The following is a 19974-nucleotide window of genomic DNA, read 5'->3' on the forward strand; positions in this document are numbered from 1 at the left end:
GTCCCTGAGCAAGCCAATTAACCTCTTTGGTTCTGGGTTTCCCAATATGTGAAATGAGGGTGTTGGTTTGGATAGTCTTGAAAGGATTTCCACAGTTTTCATTCTGATGCTTTGGGATGACCTTTCAAGATCACTCCTTTTTTTTTTTTTTTGCAAGGCAATCGAGGTTAAGTGACTTGCCCAGGGTCACACAGCTAGTGAGTATCATGCGTCTGAGGCTGAGGTCCTCCTGACTCCAGGGCTGGTGCTCTGTCCACTGCATTACCTAGCTGCCCCAGGATCACACTTTCCATTTCGATTTGTATGATTTGTCTCAGTTCATCCAATGGAATTGAGAACACTATTTTACCAATTTGCACAAATGAGTTGATTAGAAAAGTCTCCTCTGAAATATAAGGCACATTGTGCTTTATTGTTCTATAGGTAAAATCTTTCAGACATAGTCTGGATGGTGCTAACCTAAATTGCATTGGTCAAACCTAGAAGTGGGTTGTTGCTCCTCTGATCCATGTTTCCAACTATACGAGACCTGCCTTTATAAAAGGCAGATGGTTTTCAGCTCAGTGAGAGAAAACACTTCCCAAAACTTAGAAATGTACAAAAATAAGATGGCTAACTCAGAAGGTAGTGAGTTTCCCCGTTATTGGATGTCTTCAAGTAGAAGAGAGATGGCTATTTTGGGAGGATGTTATAGACAGGATTGATACTTTAGGTGAGATAATAGTTAGACCAGATGACCTCTAAGGTCCCTTCCAAATGTTGTGATTCTATAAATATTTGAAAACCTTTGATTGGACTTCATTGTCTTTAAGTCAGAAAGATAAATAGAACTCGAGCTTTGGTCAAATGGTCAAATTGTGTTTTTTTTTTAAAATAAAATTTTATTGATCTTTTATTTTTATATCACTGACACATCCCAATCTATCCCCTCCACTACACTCCTCCCAGAGAGTCATTCCCCATAACAAAGAAGAAAACATAGAGAGAAATGTTCAGAAAAACTAACCAATATATAGAGGAATTCTAATGTTCTATGTAGTGTTTCATACCCATAGTCACCTATGTCTACAAAGAAGGGCAGGGAGGTGCCTTCTCCACGCCTCTTCTTAGGGCCAAGCTTGGTCATTATAGTTTTTTAATTATATGAAATTATGATTTATAATAGAATTATAAAAATTTTCAAAATTTATTGTTTTGTTGTTGTAGTTATTCCCATTCCCATTATTGTAGTAATTGTATATATTGTTTTCCTGGTTCTGCTTACTTCACTCTGCATCAATTCTTATAAGTCTTCTCATGTTTCTTTGAATTCATCATATATGTCATTTCTTCCATTATATTCATGTACCACAACTTGATTAGCTATTCTCTAATTAATAAGCATCTTCTATTGTTTCTAGTTGGATGAGTTTTGAGTGAAATTGCGGTGAAGTAAATATGGGTTTCAGAAACTTCTTTTGTTTTTTTGTTTTTAAATCTCTGGGTTCCTTTTCAGAAGCTGGTAAGATAGACTTGTCTCACACTTTTTAGAGTTCTTTGTTTGTGTCTCTTTTATGCTTTTCTCATGCAGAATATCCCCTTAAGTCCTCCTTCAATGCTTCATTAAGGCTTGGAGATGATCCTGCTTCTTAATGATAGACATCTCTCTGGAGGTGTTTCTGACCCACAGTAAGGAACAGGGAAACATCGGTCATTCAATGTAACAGAGATTTTCTTAGTGCCACTTTTTTTTTTTTTTTTGCTATGCACTCTTCTAGACACTGGGGGAATACAAAGAACTGACACAGGCCCAACTCTCTTTTTTTTTTTTCCATGCAAAATCTGTATTTGGAACATGTGCATTAGGTAGCAGGTTTAATCACCCTTAAACAGTAATATAGGATAGCAACACGGTATTTACATTGTGCAGAGAAATACAAAGATCTTTGAAGACATTCATTTCACTACATTTTACAAATATTTCATTTGCTTACTTTATTCTTCCCCTGTCCTGGATGTCCCCTTCGCCTCCCCTTCTCACCATGCATTCTCTTGGACCAGATGACCTGTAGCTACGATTCAGAGCTGGCAACAAACCATTACCTGCTGCTGCAGCTTGCCACAGGGCTCTCCTATCTGTTCTCTGTAGCTGTGTTCACTGACACATATGGGTAGACTGTCCACGCTTCACCAGGGTGCTTGTCTTTGGTGCATTTCAGAGATTTCTTCAGGGATGCACAGGCCCAACTTTTAAGGAGCTTGCAGTCTAATGGTGACGGGATTTGGGGATTAGAGGAAAGAACAAGTATGCATGTAACTGTGGCACAAGGTGAAATGTGATCTGTGCAAATAAGAGATTCAGGCTACTTGCTAGGCTCTAGGATCAGTTTTGAAGATTTAATATATCCTTTTTTGAGTTTCAGAGAACCAGACAAATTTCCAACCTTATTAAGAACGCTTAAGTTCCAAAGAGTCCCCTGGCCTCTTTTAAAGCGAATGAACTCACTGACCGTTGCTCTGAACAAATTTTCCTATCTTGGTGGAGAGGACAGGTTGAGGGGTAAGAGCAAGGAAATCATTTCTCTAGGCTGAATAGTGGGGACTTCTTATTCAAACTCTTCCTCTATTGCCATTATATCCGGAGTACCTTAACTTAACAGAATGCTTCTGTTGTGAAACGCCCTAAATTACTTTTTAGAACTCTGGAGAGATTCTGGAACTGGCTTGGTAGATGCTTTTAAGTAGCTTTCTCTGTCAATAATTAGCTGTAGGTATAGAACTCTAGGCATGTAGGTAATGCCAGAAACAGAGGTAGGCTTTAAAGATTAGATTTGGAGAAGCAGCACGGGGTAGTGGGAAGTTTGAGAGTCAAGAGACTTGAGTTTTAGTCCCATGTTTGACACTGACTGGTTGTGTGACCTTGGTCAAGGAACTTTCTTTCTGCAAGCCACAGTTTTCTCATCTGCCCACTAGGGTGGTTACAGATCCCTTACAGCTTTAACATTCTAAGATTATTGAGCACTTGCAGTGTCCTATAATGAGTATTTCTGCTTTACTATACATGGGACTGCTTCACAGTTATGCTGCCCATCTTTCTCATTTAATCTTGGACCTTTCTCATTCACTCAGTGGTACTGATTTAATTTTTGATTTGCCTCATCTTCGGGTGATCGAGTCATTTTTTGGGCAAAAATCTCTCACCGAAGTTAGATGGTCCTACTCACCCTGGGTGCTGCTTAGAGTGCTAGAAGAGACTGTTACTACATGGTAAACTGTACAATGTAGGCTTTTTGAGGGCAGTTACTGTTTTATTTTTGTCCTTGAATTCTCAGCACCTCCTACTGGGCAATAGTTTCAATTAAACATATATTTATTAATTGCTTGTATTAGGGGCTGGGGAGGAAAAATCTCTCTGGGCTTCAGTTTTTCCATCTATAAAATGGGAGGGCACTGTAATTGATGACTGCTAAAGTATATTCCTGGATTAAATTTATGATCCTCTAATTTATAATAGAATGTAACCTTCTTAAGAGCACGTTTAGTTTCTTTTTTGTTTGTATTCCCAACATTTAACCCAGTATCTGACAAATAAGAGTCACTCAATAACTGACTTTTAAATTATGAGAATCCAGTGCAGGATTTTGTAAATAATACGGGCCTAAATTTTTTTGAATTGAATAAATTGACATTTTAGAAGCCATTCATTTCATTCCTACGAAGGAGCAACTCTGTCTCACAGGGTTCATAGAAAGATTACTCTCATTCTTACATTTTTCCATCCACTGTTTTCTTTGAGGAATTCACCTGTCTCTTCCACATCCTTTGTTATCCAGGGCAGAACCATGTCACCTTAACCTTATTGACTCTCTCAAAACACACGAAAAGCCTAAAAACCATATGACCAACTCTGAAGTAGCTTAAAGGGCATGATCAGAGATCACCATATCCCAGCCCATCCCCACTGTGCCCTAAATTCCTTAAGCACATAATGCCACTGAGCATTAGTGGATAAAACTTCTGATATTGGGAGAAAGAGTAAGCGGCATCATGCCATCAGAATTTATCCTTCTGCATACATTGTTCCATTCATTGCTGTCAGAATCACCTAAAAATTCTAGGAGCTAGGATGAGAGAGAAATTTGCTCCTCTTGGACACCAACTTAAAAAAAACACAAAACTCCAAATTTTACCCATCTGTCTACCCAGCAATATAAACAGATTGCATATTCTGACTGATGTGCTACAGATCAACTATGCGTGTCAGATAGATGCGTGTCTGACTTAGATTTTTGTTTTCATTTTCCACTACCTGTCTGGTTGTATATTAGGCACTTATTAATATGTGGTGGGTGTTCTGGTAGTGGTGGATTTTGAAAACTATTTCAGTTATACTCTAACTTTAATCCATTTCCAGTCTGTCTCTTCATGATTTTTTTTAGATGGACCCACAAAAGAATTTTTACATACTTCTTCATTGTATGTTTATGCTGCAAATATGTAAACATTCACGTTTGTTCATATTCAGAAGACTGAGCTGAACATGAATGCTTATTAATACTATTTACATGTGTATATATTATATATAAGCCTATATTTGTTTATGGGAAATTGGTTCAATAAAATGCCATTTATTGTTATAGGATTAGACAATTTCAGAACTGGAAAACACCTAAGAGATATCTAGTCTATTCCCCCTCATTTCATGGAGAAATGACCTGCCCAGGTTCAGAGCCAGGGATGGGCTGCCCTAGTAGAGCCAGGAATAGAATCCAAGGCTTTGGCCTTAGAACCCATACTCCTTTACATCCCTTCGCCCTACCCCCATTGTTAGCTCTCCAATTTGACTGTCTTTTGGAGAGGGTTACTTATGTCTTGTTTCTTTATGGTGCAATGATGTTTGTTTTGATTTTTCAACAGCTTCATGGTTACATGGAGAACAAACCTCTGGGCCTTCAGATCTTCATTGGGACAGCAGATGAGAGGATACTTAAGCCGCATGCTTTCTATCAAGTCCACCGGATCACAGGGAAAACAGTCACCACAACCAGCTATGAGAAAATTGTGGGCAACACCAAAGTACTGGAAATCCCACTGGAACCGAAAAACAACATGAAAGCAACGTAAGGTCTCAGGAACAATGAATGACACTAACGATGTGAGAGAGGTTTGACCTTTTCTCTACTAGACTGTAAGTTCCTTGAAGGCAGGAACTGCATCTGGTTTCAGGAATTTGAAGGGTTGCCATGTGAATGAGGGATTAGATTGGAAAGGTCAGTGGGAAGATTATTGACTCTAGAGGCAGAGAACTTGTTTAAATTCCATCTCTGACTGGTGACTTTGGGCATATTACTGAAGACTACTTTCCTCATCAATAAAATGAGGGGAACAGGACCAGATAACCTCTGAGTCCCCTTCCAGCTTGAAACCTATGATCCTCTGTTCTTCTTGGCCCTACAGGACATGACAAAGAGCAATAAATACAAATTGCAGAGAGGCAGATTTGGGGCTCAATATAAAGTGAAAAACAACTTTCTAAAAATCAGAGCTTTCCTAAAGTGGATTGGGTCCAAATTCATTGAGTACCTTAGGAGCTGAGCTGCCTGTCACTAGAGGTCTTCAGATGGAGGCTGTGGGACCACTTTTCAGGATGTGCTAGAGAGGAGTCCTTTTAAATTTCATGATGGAATAGGCAAACTCTGAAGACCTCTCTAATTCTCAAACTCTATGATTCTGGGATCTCTGTATCTTTGCCAGTACCTTGCATGGTATTCTATGTAGGTTGGTTAAAGGTTCCAAGCTGTTAAGTGAAGAATTTACATCTATAGAATTCTACATAGAATTCTACATTCTATCAGGAAATTTTAGACTTCAAGGTGTGGATGATAAATTGGGAAGAAAAGTTCCTAGAGGAGTACTTTCCCTACCATTATTTTATTTAATTGCTTTGTGATTTTTATACTAGTGTGAATTCAGGGCTGAAACTTAAGGATGCCTGGGTATTTCTCTCTGGTGTGCTAGTAGATCTATTTAGATTAAAATGTAAGAACTGTTTCAGCCACAACTGATCTTTAACACTTACTAAGACAGGCAGCAGTTGCAAATGGTTTTCTAAGCCCAATGGTTTGTCTTTGTCAGCATTGACTGTGCTGGGATCCTGAAGCTTAGGAATGCAGATATTGAGTTGCGGAAAGGAGAGACAGACATCGGGAGAAAGAACACCCGGGTGCGCCTAGTTTTCCGTGTGCACATCCCAGAATCCAGTGGGAGGATTGTCTCTCTGCAAGCTGCATCCAATCCCATTGAGTGCTGTAAGTAGGGTTCTATGGTCTTTTTTGTTACTTCCATTTTCAGACACAATATATATTACATACCTTTCTGGTCATTCTGATGGATTGTAGATATAATTCTCAATATTTAGGTAGTACTTGGCAGTTTATAAAGTTCTTTAAACACATTATGGGGGAGGGGTGCTATAGGATGGAATGGAATGAATTTGCGCTATACTTTGCAGTAAGAGACTTTGGTTTGAATCTTGATTTGGCTCTTTGGTATTAGGGGACCTTGAAAAAGGTACTATCGGGGCAGCTAGATGGTGCAGTGGATAAAACTCCAGCCTTAGAGTCAGGAGGACCTGAGTTCAAATGTGGCCTCAGACACATGTCACATACTAGCTGTGTGACCCTGAGCAAGTCACTTAACCCGAATTGCCTCACCAAAAAAAAAAAAAAGGTACTATCCTTCCCTAGATCTCAATTTCTTCACCTGTAAAATTAAGGACTACTGTGACATGATCCTATAATCCATTATCTCCTTTGATCCTCACCAATAAGGTACATAGAATGAATGTTATAAGCGTCATGTGAGGGTGGAGTGAGAGGTGGAGCATAGTTTAAGAGGAAGGCGCTTAGACTTGAAGTCAAGAGAGTTGGATCTAAATTCTGGCTCTGATTCCTCTTAGCTCTGGGACCCTCTCAGCCTCTCTGAGACCTCAGCTTTCTTATCTACAAAACAGGTAAGAAAATCCTTGTAGACCCCACCATGTCCTACTGCTGATAAGAAACCAAAGCCAGAGAGAATCAACAATTTCCCCTGACAACAAAGACAGAGGTTGAATCCTTTAAGTGTTTTCTCTGGGTTTATTTTTTGTTAATGGGTCATTTTCTTGCATTAGAAAAAATGAGCAGGTCCTCAGCTGCATTTAAAAATCCCACAAAACCTTGCATAGGCAACCTATTGTTTTGTTCACAAATCCTAATATATTAACCTGAACATTCATTTTTTCACTTAAAAACATAGTTCTGGTCTTGGATGTTGCAGTCATGGCCTGAATAAACTCTTTGTCCTTCGTATACATTCTCTAGTTCTTTTGGGAATCTTTTAAAGCCAGGGTGTATCTGCCCCAGTCAGTTGAATTAAGATGTATATTTTATCCCATTTAAGAGATTAAGCCTGAGTCCACCTACACAAACATACTACACAAAAAACAAAACAAAACAAAACAAAACAAAACCAAAAACCAAACAAACAAGCAAACAAAAACCTGGCTAGATTTGCTCTAGTATGCATTAATTTGAAAGTAGTCCAAGTGGTTTGATAAAATCTAACTCATTCTCAAAATTACCAGTGGTTTAACTTCAGTATGTAGTGAAAAGAATCCTGGACTAAGACTCAAGAGACCTGAATTTTAGGTCCAATTTCCTCTCCATACTAGCTATGTAAATTTGGGCAAGTAATTTCCCTTCTCTGGGCCTTAGATTTCCCATCTATAAAATGAGATATTTGAAAGGCTTCTAAAGTTCTTCCAGTCCTGGCATTCTAAGAGTTAGTGGTTTGTATGAATAGACCTAGTCCTCACATACCATAAAAACTGTTTTCCGTGCCATTAGCAATAGAACAAGAGGAATGGGCTTAATTAATGGAAAAAGAGAAAGACAGAGACTATCAGAAAAACAAAACAAAACAAACACTGATGAAGGATTAGAATTAAGAAGTAACATGAATCATTGTGTCATAGGACACATAGGTCATAGGACCACTTTCAAAAAGAAGAGGAAAGATAGAGTGCAATTTATAGTTCTTTGGTGTATGTGTGTGTGTGTGTGTGTGCGTGTGTGCTGCAGGAAGGGTGGAGAAGGCTAGTGGAATGGAGGAACGGACTAGGTGATCTTATACTTTCTTCCAGATTTCCACTTTCTGCAATCAGTTAAAATATTCAATTATATTAAACCTAATGAGTTCTCTGGAAGAATTTTGAAGTCTCTTCTTCTGATAGCTTGCTTTTTTGGGGTTTACTATAGTGGGGTAGCTAGAGGGTCCCAGAGAGAGATTGAGGACAGATAAGGAGGGAAAGCAAGTGCTAATAATTATAGTAATTCCAAAATCCACCCCTCTACACAAATATACACACTTATCCTATTCATCCCACACTTGTCTCCCTATCTGCAAAGTGGCTAGGTACTTACTTTTAAACATCCACATTGATTTTCACAGTGGTTTTCACATATCCTGCTCTTCAGTTTGAAAGGAAAATCTTCTTGAGATACTGAAGCTTCTTTGGGGATTTTCATAATTTTCATTTTTTTCACCTTGTGGCAAGCTTCCACCTGATGAAGCTGTGGGTTTTAGACAGAGGTTAGGGAGGGACAGCCATCTGGAGAATGAGCTACTTACTTACTTGCCTCACAAGGGTGACCAGTGAGTCACTGAGTGAGCAAAAAGCATGCCAATCCAATTCATTCCCATTTACGTCTTCTGGGGGAGATGAATGGATTAAGGAAAGCAGTTAAGTGTATGCAAGGATAATTAATTTGCTTTTGATGCTGAAATTCTGTTCCCATCTAAGCATAAAAGTGTAAATTTATAACCACGATAATTAGTCAAACTTTCTAAGATAGCCAGAAGCATATTTGAGATGTTTCAGAGTGGGTGTGTATTTCACACTGAATGTGCCCACTTCTGACTTTTCACACCTGGCCAGATTAGCTTCCTTCTCACTACTGCCTCATCTGGACAGTGGTGACAGCAACAGCAACAACATTGCGACTCCAGCTGCTCAAGAGGATGGGGAAAATACCCATTCCTACCAGAGTTCCTGGAAATGCCATTCTTTTCTAATTGTGACTCACAACAAATCTAACCACATTGGGGGTAGGGCAGGAGGTGTGATTTTCATCTTGTAAAACTGTCTTCATTTATTTCTGTTTAGAAGATACTAAGGCATGCACAGGGCTAACCCCAAACCTAGGAATAAATAACATAATTTTATACTTTGATAGATTTTTTTTGGTCATTTTGGAATACTGATTCCAAACCTTTTCTGAAAGTGTACTCCTATCAATTAGATGATCAGAATTTCCTCACTTATCTCTCCCATCATTCATTTATTCCCTCACCTTCTCATTTCCTCTGCCTCCTTCCCTTTCTGACTTAGGATATTGGCTGTCATGTAAGAAAGACTACAGCTAAAGGCTGGTGTAATGCATTGGTCAATTCAGAGTTAGAAAGCTAGAGTTCCTTTTACTGAGAGAATCATGGAATCCTACAATCTTGAAAATAGAAGGAGCCCCAGAAGCTTTGTAGTCAAACCTATAACTGAATGAGACCTGGTCAGTACATCCAGGGTATCATCTACTGTTTTGTTTGAAAACATATAGCGAGGGGAAAACTCTTTGCCCTGCACCTACCCACTCACCCACCTCTCCACTCCCTCTACATGGTCCATTTCAGTTTTGGATGGTTCTAGCTACTTAGAAGTCTCCCAAGTCAGAATTGGCCTCTTTTCAACACCTCCTAGTCCTGCCCTATCATCCAGACAGAACAAATGTAATCACAACACAAATCTTCTAATATGTTAAGACGGTTCTTAGGTCCTCTCTGGGTCTTGTGTTCTCCAGTCTAAATGTCCTCAGTTCTCAAAGACCGTCATGATCCTAGCTGCCTTCTTCTAGACATTTTCTGGCTTGTGTCCTTCCTAAATTTTGGCACCCTGAACTTTACATAATACTTTAAATGTGGGTTGTTCAAGGCAGAGTACAATGATATAATTACCTTCCTTGGACTGTACCCCATGTCCCTTTTCATGTAATTAAGATTACATTGGCTCTCTTGGTTGCTATTTCACACTATTGACTCAGGTTTTTTTTTTTCAACTGCCTCTATCAAGAGACAGAACTAACATACATTTAATTTTTGCCACTTAATACACCTCTTTTAGGCTTCTGGTTGTTATTATCATCATTGCTTCATTTTTTGTCAACATAAATGAGATTCTGAGCGTTTTTTTAGGAGAAACAATCATCTGGAAATGACTGATGTCATTTTTCTTATCTATAAAATGAGGAGATTCAAGACTCAAAGATTTCCAAAGTACCTTCCAGTTCTAACATTCAGTATCTATAAAGAAGGAAAAAAGCTGATATTTACTAACTCTTTACAGTTTATAAAGTGCTTTCCTTACAACAACTCTGTGAAGTAGATATTCTTGTTGGCTATTTTAAAGATGAAGAAACCATAGGGGCAGATAGGTGGCGCAGTGGATAGAGCACCTTCCCTGAAGTCAGGAGGACCTGAGTTCAAATTCGGCTTCAGACCAAACACTTGACATTTGCTAGCTGTGTGACCCTGGGCAAGTCACTTAACCCCAATTGCCTAAAAATAAAAAAAAAAGTTAAAAAAAAAAGATGAAGAAACCAAGGCTCAGGAAGGGGATGTGACTTGTCTGGTATGAGGAAGTGAGTAAGAGGTGAATCCGTGGATTCTGTGGACTTTGATTCCACATACTTTGTTCTCCCCACTATACCATCCTCCCTTTTTAGATCAGTGACTTAGGGGCAGAATGTCTGATGGAACTTTCACCGCATTCATTCTCTTCTTCTTTTCTATTGCAAAGAAAGCCCACTAGAATGAAGCAGAAAGAATGGTCGAGCTTTTGATGGGAAGTAATTGAGGGATTTCATACATGATGAATACTTCATAAGAAGCAAAACCATAAACATTATTATATTGTAAATAAGAGATTAGCTTCTGTGTCATCAGTGGTCTGAGGCCAAAGCTTTGAGAACCATTGGCTAAGGTTAAACACCTCGAGTTCCACATCAGTGAAAGCCCTCAGGTGAAACTTCCGAACTTGGAGTTTTTTTCCATGGCTAATGTCAACACCCGCATTCCAAAGAAGCTTTCTAGAAAGGACCAAAAATATGTTGCCGTTCCATAAACATCTGTTACTAATTTGCCTACTCTCTATTTTCTTTTGGTGGATTAGAGTGGAGTGGGGATGAGGTGGGGCAGTCGTGGGATTGGGAAAGAATAGAAAAAAGCTATTTCTCAAGTCCCACATTCAGTTTCTTTACATAGGGAGGAAGAAAGCAGAGAAGATAGTAGTTCCCTGACCAGTGAGAGATATATCAACTTCAGAAAAAAAACTGATATGTCTTATAATTAGTGAAACCATAAATAAATGATAATTATCAGGAATGGAAGAGGAAGCTGTAGACCCAAATGACTAAGAATCCTAGAGTGTTAGAACCGTAAGGAACCTTTGAGTTTATCTAATACAGCCCTATTTATCTTACAAATGGGTGAATTTAGTCCCAAAGAAGTGAAATGACTTGCCCAGGATCATATGAGTAGCGAACCAGAGTTTAATTCCAGGTCTTCTGACTTCAACTTTTGTGTTCTTACCATGATTCTGAATAGAGTTCTGATAGGAAAGCCCCTTTGGTCTTTTATTTTATTTTACAATTTCTGCTAAACTTGTGTTGTGTGTCTTCCATGACTACTGATGAAAAGTTTTGTTCTAAACCAGAAGAAACAGATTCTTTGTAAGCTGTAAAAAGATCATCTCCCCCTTCCCCACCCCTCCTCTCTCTCTCTCTTTCTTCTTCTTCTTCTTCTTCTTCTTCTTCTTCTTCTTCTTCTTCTTTTTCCCCTCCTACCCCCCTTCCTCCCCCTAAGCCTCTCTCCTTTTCCCACTCCCCTGTGAGTTTCTGAATATATTCCTGCTCCTGTGCTCTTCCATCACCTTGAAATGGATGACAGACCATGTTTCCCTTTAATCAGTTTCATTCAGTTTCTATTACTTCTTCTACCTTACAGTGGATTTTTTTTTTTGCAAAAAAAAAATGATGTTGTGAATATCATATGTGGTATGGTAATAATGATACTTGAAAAAGAGCCTGTTCAAAATCTTTCAACAGTCAGTTTTTCTTCTAATCTGGACTTTGAGTCTATAATGGTTTGACTTTTGTCTCTTAAGAATGAGAGACATCAGAAGCAACCAGGCAGGATAGGAGCATCAAAGGCTCATGGTGTGTGTGTGTGTGTGTGTGTGTGTGTAAAGAAAACAAATCTAGATATCATGTACTATTATACCTAATCATCCTCTTACATCTTTTTTTCCTCAAAGTGGTTTTCTTGAGTTCTAACCCTATTGCAAGGCAGTGTAGTGCAGTGGAAAAATTTCTGGAGTTGAATTTAGGAAAGTCCTGGGTTCAAATTTCAACCCAGCCAGACACTTCATAGTTAACCATTTCATCTCTCTGAGGCTCAATTTCCTCAGCTTTAAAGTAAGGATAATAATAATTTAAGGAATATCTACCTCGAAGGTTTGTTGAGAATGAAAGACTTTGTAAACCTGACATCATTATATCAATATGATATATTATTTTCCTCTACTTCTTGTTCATTATACTCTCTCAATGCCATGACCACACTAGAAAGGAAAACATTAGCACAGCCGTGGGCAGACAGGCAGCAGGCTTAGGAGTTTAGCAAACATGAATTGTGCTTCAGGTGAGCGGGTGGAGATCAATAAACTCACCTCACAATAGGGAGTGGGATATTTACTTGGCTGTACATGCATTGTAAGCTAGGTGAGTGATTGCAAGAAAGTTGTTTTGTTTTAGGGGAGGAGGACATGCAGATACTTTGTTTTTCCTCTTTCTGCTGATCACTATGGTTGCATAGAGCCCAGATTGGGTTGGCTGATTGGTTTATTAATTAGGATTGGGCTGGCTGGTTGGTTCATTAATTAAACAAGGTCGTGTGACTTTAATAAATCCATGAGCTTGAGGTAATTTTAGGAGACGAGGGCTTTGAAATCTCTAAGATAATAAAATTAATAGTGATTTTAACAATAGTAACATAACTTAAACTTATATAGGACTTGAAGGTTTACAAAATGCTTTCTGTAACAAGTCCCAACTAAAATCTCATCTTTTACAGGAAGTCTTTCCCAATCTCTCTTAATTCTAGTGCTTTCCCTCTGTTAATTATTTCCTATTTATCCTGCATATAACTTATATTGTCTATATATGTTTATATATTGTCTCCCTAATTCGATTCTAAGTTCCTTGAGGGCAGAGATTGTCTTTTGCCTTTTTTTGTATTCCCAGGGCTTAACACAGTGCCTGACTCATAGTAGACATTTAAGAAATATTTGATTGATTGATTGATTGTAACAAACCTCTGATATCAAGAGAATGAGTATAATGATTCCCATTTCATAGATGAGGAGATTGAGATTTGAGAACTAAAATGACCTGTCCAAGGTCACACAACTGTTGGGTCACAATAGGGCCTCAGAGTTAGGTCTTGTGACTCAAAAGGCAGTTTTTATGACAAAACTGTTATTGCCAATATTAAGTCCTCTTGCCTCTGAACTGCTTGTAGTTATAGAATATTAGGACAAGAGAATATCCCAGAGATACTCTTCTTTCTAGGAAGGAACAGAATGATCTACAAAACTCTTCCTTCTCTGGGAAGTTTAAGTTTTTCTGCCTGTTGCAGATCACTCATTTAGAGCTCGAAAAGGCAGAAGCCTCATGTAGTCTAACCCTTTCATTTTGCAAATGAGGAACTAAGGCCCCAGGAATCACACAGATAATAAAGTGGCAGAGCTAGAATTCTAACCGCAGTGGTTTAACTCCAAATTCAGCTCTTTCCCTTGCACCATACTGTCTTCTCAGTGATTCTTACCACAACTGGTTAGCATAGCTGGTTAAAGGGCCGTGCTAATGGTATTGAGACTTTGTGGTCAGTGTTAATATAAGCTCATTAACTGCTCTGATGATCACAGATGGAAACTTGGAGTCTCAAAAATGGGAGGACTTGTCCATCAATCAGTGCACTTGTTGACCACCTATCTAGTACCATCCTTAGGTCCTGTAGGTGAAATAAGAGAATGAGATACACTTCCTTAGAAAAAAAAAAGTAAAGGCTAAAATGTGTTGTTTTATTGCCAATAAAATGTGGGGAAGTTGGGTTCTTCAGAGAAAAGTAGAAATCATAAAAAGGACGATGGAATTGAGAAAGGCTTTCTGGAGAAAATGAGATGAGCTAGAGAATGAAAGATGACTAGGTGTTGTATGAGTAGACGGGAGCAGGGAAGGCATTTCAGGTGGAAGGAACAGTGTAAGCAGAAGCATGAGGATGAAAGTAACTGTGGTATAAGTTGGGAACCATGATAATAACAAAAGTGATGATGATGATAAAAACAACAACAGCTAGCATTTATATCGCATTTTATGGTTTGAAGAACACTTTACAAATATTATCTTGGTTTATTCTGATCATAACCCTGTGAGATAGGTACCATTGTTATCCTCCATTTTACAAATGACAAAACTAGGGCAGTGTTTGAGGTAGGATTTGAATTCAGGTCTTCCTAATGCCAGGCTCAGCATTCTATCCACTGCTTCCCCTTCTGAAACAGAGTGCTTTTGGAGCCAAAGGGAGATAAGGCAGTTTCATGGAAGGAGTCTGGATTTGGAGTCAGAATGCCTGAGTTCTAGCTCTGATAGTTGCTACATGTGGGACCTTGCGCAAGTCACTTATAGGCCTCACTTTCCTTATCCATAAAAAGAGAAGAATGGACTAGATGATCTCTGAGGGGCTTACCAGCTCTAAATCCGGAAATGCTAGGAAAACGACACAGGGCACATGCATGCCAGTTATGGTCAACCTCACCATCCCCACTTGAAAAGTACTTGGTTACCTTTGAAATGGTTCCATTTCCCCTTGTTTCTGTGGCCTATCCTTCTATTACCTCTGTGGAGTGGGAAGATGGTATTCTTCCAGATAATTGTTTGTGGAAATTAATAGATACACCTTAAAACAATGTAACTTTCATCCTTTTGCTAAATCTGGGACCCCATCTGGGAGGAGACTCCATTTCCAAGGGCCTTTCTTAGGGATATGTCTAGGCTGTTAGCTCTTCTGCCTCTGAGACTAGAATTCACCTTGCTAAATTAATCATTCAAATATTATGGGGGTGGGGAGGAAAGCAGATTTTGGCTCTAGTGTTTAGAGTGGCACTGATACCTTAATACTATTTATTAAAAACTTTGTGTCCTACCTAAACTATAAAGCAGACAAAAGCCACAGCAACATAGCAAGACATTGAATTATTTCTGGGTTTCATCCATAATGGATCTTTGGCCCCTGTTGAAATCAAAAGAAAGATATGTTGAGTGCTTTTGGTTAAGCCAGTACTTCCTAGGTGGGGTGGGAATCCCCTAAAGAGTTCTTTATAGTCTACTTGGAGGTCTTTGAAGCCCAGAGAGGCTGCCAGGACATGGGGAAAGGAAGCAGGGAGATATCAAAGAAAATTCTGAGGGGATATAAAAGGTCTGAACATTAATTAGTACCACAACAAGGGTGGAGGGGCTGTGTGAGAGTAAAACTGTTTTTGGAAGGAAAGGAGAAACTTAGGTCTTAATGTGGAAAGGAGGTTTACAAAGATCAGCCCAATGCTAAAAAAAAAACAAAAACCAAAAACAAACAAAAAAAACCCAAAACCCAACCCTCCTGTCAGAACACAGATTAGATCATTCTCTTTCACCTTCTCATCTCTTTAGGCTCTGGTGAGGAAATAGAGAATGCTCAGAGAATTTGTTTGAGGGGCCTCACTCATTCCTGATTCTAGTTGTGAAGTGAGTCAGCCCTTGTTGGCTGTGGGTCAGGTTGGCCAATGCTTGGATAAGCTTCCAGCCAATGAGAAGGAGGCATGATGCACAGTCACGTTGGGTTTCGTACAGTGATGGGAGCCTTAAATAAAGCCTTACTTTCCCAAGAAGAATCTGCTACCTGTCAGGAGATGAAGAATTTGTAGGGGGTAGGAGAGGGCAGAAGAGGGTAGAATGACAGAGGTGATTTTGATTATCATTTACATTTTTATACAAATTATTATTTACAGGGTCATTCCCTTTCTTCGTTTTCCCATTCCCTGTTCTTATTCAGATTTTGACTCTCAGTTGCCTCTTCTGCTGTTTAGATAAGGAAAATTATCTTCTTTGCTTTGAGGAATTTCTTGGCACCAATGTTCCCCCCTTTTTCCTCTGATGTTATTGGGTATATTATATTTCTTGGCCAAGAGGCCCATGACATGGTGAATTACAAACAGTAAAATAATAATGCCCCTGTTAATAAGCTGACACAGTGCAATAGGTATTAGCGTGAGTATTTCTTCAGCATTTGTGTTGCTGCCTTATGTCAATGACTGTTGCTATTGAAAGTAAACACCCAAACTGGTTAAATCAACAATGTCTTATTTATTCAAAGCTCATAAAACACCAGTAGCTGTAAGTCACTTTATGAAGTGCCAGGCCCTGGGGGAGGAGAGAAACAGGGTGAAAGTTTTGAAGGTAGTAACTCTGAGTATCTTTACCTTTGGGGGTAAGGAGAAGGGTTAGTTTTTCCCTGATGAAAGAGATGACCCTCACTGGGTAAGCAGAACACTGATTCTGTGTGCTCCGTTGCTTTTGCCATTAGATGCTTATCCAAAATTGGTTTGGGCAAGAAGCTCAATGACAATTTGGTTAGACTAAGTTTAAGACATAATTGAGAAGGCCTGAATTTGCTGACATCTGTCCACAAATCATGGAAAATAAGCCTGGCAGTGAAGAACAGTGCCATGAAGTGACTCCAGTGGGGTGTGTAGTTCCAATTAGTAGTAATAGGTGCTATATGGTTGCATCAGAGAAAGAATTGGGCCCTAGTGATTGTAATATTGGATGATGCTTTGCTTTGCCCAGCTTCTCATCCCCTATGGTTCTAATTGGATACCGGTTTCATTTGATCTTCAGCCCTAAGAGATTTCTGTGCTCCCTGGGAAGGGAAAGAAGATGTCATAGCCTGGTGTTTGGCACATCCCTCTTAAATTTATAGCATGGGGCTAGGAGCTCAGAGACCTGGATTCAACTTTTTGGTGTTTACTTTAACCACCTGTATGGTCTTTGATAGGCTACTTCTCTTGAGCCTCAATATCCAGCAGATTGCCCCCTTTATCACCTCTATTCTCTTATTAATCTTCAATATCTCCTTATGACCCTACTGCCTAGAAACATACTCATGTCATCCTCCAGCTTGGTGGCACATCACTGGGCTTGGAGTCAGAAAAACCTGAGTTCAAATCTAGCCTGACCCATTTACTAGCTGTGTGACCCTGGGCAAGTCACTTAACCTTTGTCAGTCCTAGTTTCCTTAATTGTAAAATGGGGATAATAATAGCACAGGGTTGCTGTGAGGATCAAATAACACTTGTAAGGTGTTTAGCACAGTGCTTGGTACATAGTAGGCACTTAACTTGTTCCCCCCCCCCCATCCTCAAAAAACACTCACTTTATCCATCTATCCCTGCTATCACCATATATCTCTTCTCCTTTTTGTGGCCAAACTCCTTGAGAAGGGCATTTATAATTGATGCCTCCATTCCTTTCCTTTCACTCTCTTTTTATCTCTCTGCTGTACGGTTTCTAATCTTGACATTCTACTGAAACTGCTCTCTCCAGAGTTACCAATGATCTCTTAATTGCCAAACCTAATGGACTTTTTCCAGTGCTTGTTTTTTCTTGACCTATCACTGTCTTTTCTTTGATACTCTCTTCTCCCTAGGTTTTTGTGACACAGCTCTCTCCTTGTTATCCTCCTTCCTATTTGACCAAACCTTCTCAGTTTCCTTTGCTGGATCTTCATCCGGATCATTCCCACTAACTGTGAGGGTCCCCCAAAGCTCTGTATTGGACCTTCTCTTCTCTCTCTGTGCTATTTCACTTGGTGATCTCATCGGCTCCCATGGGGTCATCTATCATCTCTATGCAGAGAATTCTCAGATCCATTTGTCCAGCTCTAACCTCTCTCCAAACTTTAGATCTCATCTTCAACTGCTTATTGAACATCTCAAACTAAACATTAGTCTTTCTTCCCAATCTTTCCCCTCTTTCTAAGTTCCCTATGACTATTGAGGGAAACACCATTTTCCGCCTCACCAAGGCTTGCTACCTAGACTTCATCCTTCTCTCCTTGCTCTCTCATCCCTCATATCCATCCATTGCCAAATCTGCTCATTTTGACCTTTGTAACATCTCTTGTATACACACTGCCTTCACCCTGGTCACCTCATCACCTGGACTATTGTAATAGTCTTCTGGTTGGTCACCCTGCCTTAAGTCTCTCTCTATGCTAGTCCATCTTTCACTAAGCTGTCCAATTGTTCTCCTTAAAATGAAGGTTGAACCATGTCACCTTCCTACCCTCATTCAGTCAATTCCAGCAGCTCCCTATTGCCTCCAGGCTTAAATATAAAATCCTCTCTTTGGCTTTTACTTCCTCCATAACTTGGTCCTTTCTTACCTTTCCCTTCTTTTTACACCTTATGCCCGTTGCTCTGCCTACTTGTCAATGTGATGACAGTGACCTCTTTGCTGTTTCTCATACAACACATTTCGTTTCCCAACCCAGGGCATGTACTGGCAGTCCCCTCATCTTCCTCCTCATCTCCACTTTCTAGTTTACCTGGTTTCCTTCAAGTTTTCCTGCAAGAAGTCTTTCTTAGTCCTTTATTTTAGTGCCTTCTGTCTGAGATTATCTCCAATTTACCTGCATATGTATGTTGTTTGTACAGAGCTGTTTGCATTTATTAGACTGTGAGCACATTGAAAGCAGGGGATTTTCTTTTTTGCCTTTCTGTGTATCCCCATCACTTGGTATAGTGTGTGGCACATAGTAGGCACTTAATAAATGCTGCTGATATAATGGAGATAAAATCTACCTTATCTACCTCACTGAGTGATTGAGAGACTCAGGTGCAGGAATGAGTAGGAAGACACTTTGGAAAACGTCAAAATGCTATCTGATGGCCATTGACTGTTTTTACAGCCTTTGTGGAATTTCCTGAAGGACTGTAACAGTGAATGGGGCAGAGTGAAAATCTGGCAAGATCTGAGTGAATTCCTCCTTTTTGTTTTAAAGGAGCCTTTCCTTTGGGCAAGTATCATGATAAGAATTAGGATGGATACATAAAGTTAATTGTGAGAAATGGTGGCAGTGGTAGGGAAGAAGCAAGAATGTCAGTGTGTGTGCATGTGTGTGTGTGTGTGTGTGTGTGTGTGTGTCTGTGTCTGTGTCTGTGTCTGTGTCTGTGTAAGGCATAGAAGAATTGTGTTCTGTACTCCTGGAAGGAGCAGTGCCTGTATGTACATGAAGCAATCTCGTGTAGTGGGAGGAGTGCTAGATTTGGGGTCAGAAAAGCTAGGATTGATCCCAGCCTCTGTTACCTGGGTGACACTGGGTAAGTTACTTAACTGCAGTTGCTTGGCTGCTCATCTGTCAAATAAAGGGGTCGGATGAGAGAGGCTTGAAGTTTCATCTGGTTCCAAGTGTATGAGCCCATGTCAGTGTAGTCACAGATTTGCCAAAGTTATATACCAAAAATAAAGTTTTGGATTTTTAAACCACTAAAACCTGAAAGGGGATTAAAGGGGGAAATGGTATTTAAAAATAGAGGTATGCTGTTTGGAAATGCATACATGGTAATTCATATTTGCAGGCCTTACCAGAGCAGTTTCCCACCCAGTACTAACAAACCAAGTAGATCTCATCCAGGATTTAGTTCCTGGCTTTCAGTGTGCCCTTGGACAAGTTACTTCATAGCAATGACTAAGTTTTTCCACCTGTAGAATGAGAATAATGGTACTTGGAACCTCCCCACCGCAAAAGGGC

At 39.6% G+C, this 19974-nt stretch overlaps 1 protein-coding gene across 9 annotated transcripts in view; it reads left to right on the forward strand.

Annotated features, from left to right (window-relative positions):
* NFATC2 (nuclear factor of activated T cells 2) overlaps positions 1-19974 on the forward strand; it is a 204458-nt gene that overhangs the window by 78424 nt on the left and 106060 nt on the right. For all 9 annotated transcript variants that reach the window (XM_027850864.1, XM_027850841.1, XM_027850814.1 and 6 more), the window contains exons 4-5: positions 4897-5099; positions 6115-6287. In XM_027850864.1, the coding sequence (XP_027706665.1) occupies positions 4897-5099; positions 6115-6287 (376 nt within the window). The remainder of the gene's footprint in view (positions 1-4896; positions 5100-6114; positions 6288-19974) is intronic.

This window comes from Vombatus ursinus, unplaced genomic scaffold (assembly GCF_900497805.2).
Source record: "Vombatus ursinus unplaced genomic scaffold, bare-nosed wombat genome assembly UNPS02000580.1, whole genome shotgun sequence".
NCBI lineage: Eukaryota > Metazoa > Chordata > Mammalia > Diprotodontia > Vombatidae > Vombatus > Vombatus ursinus.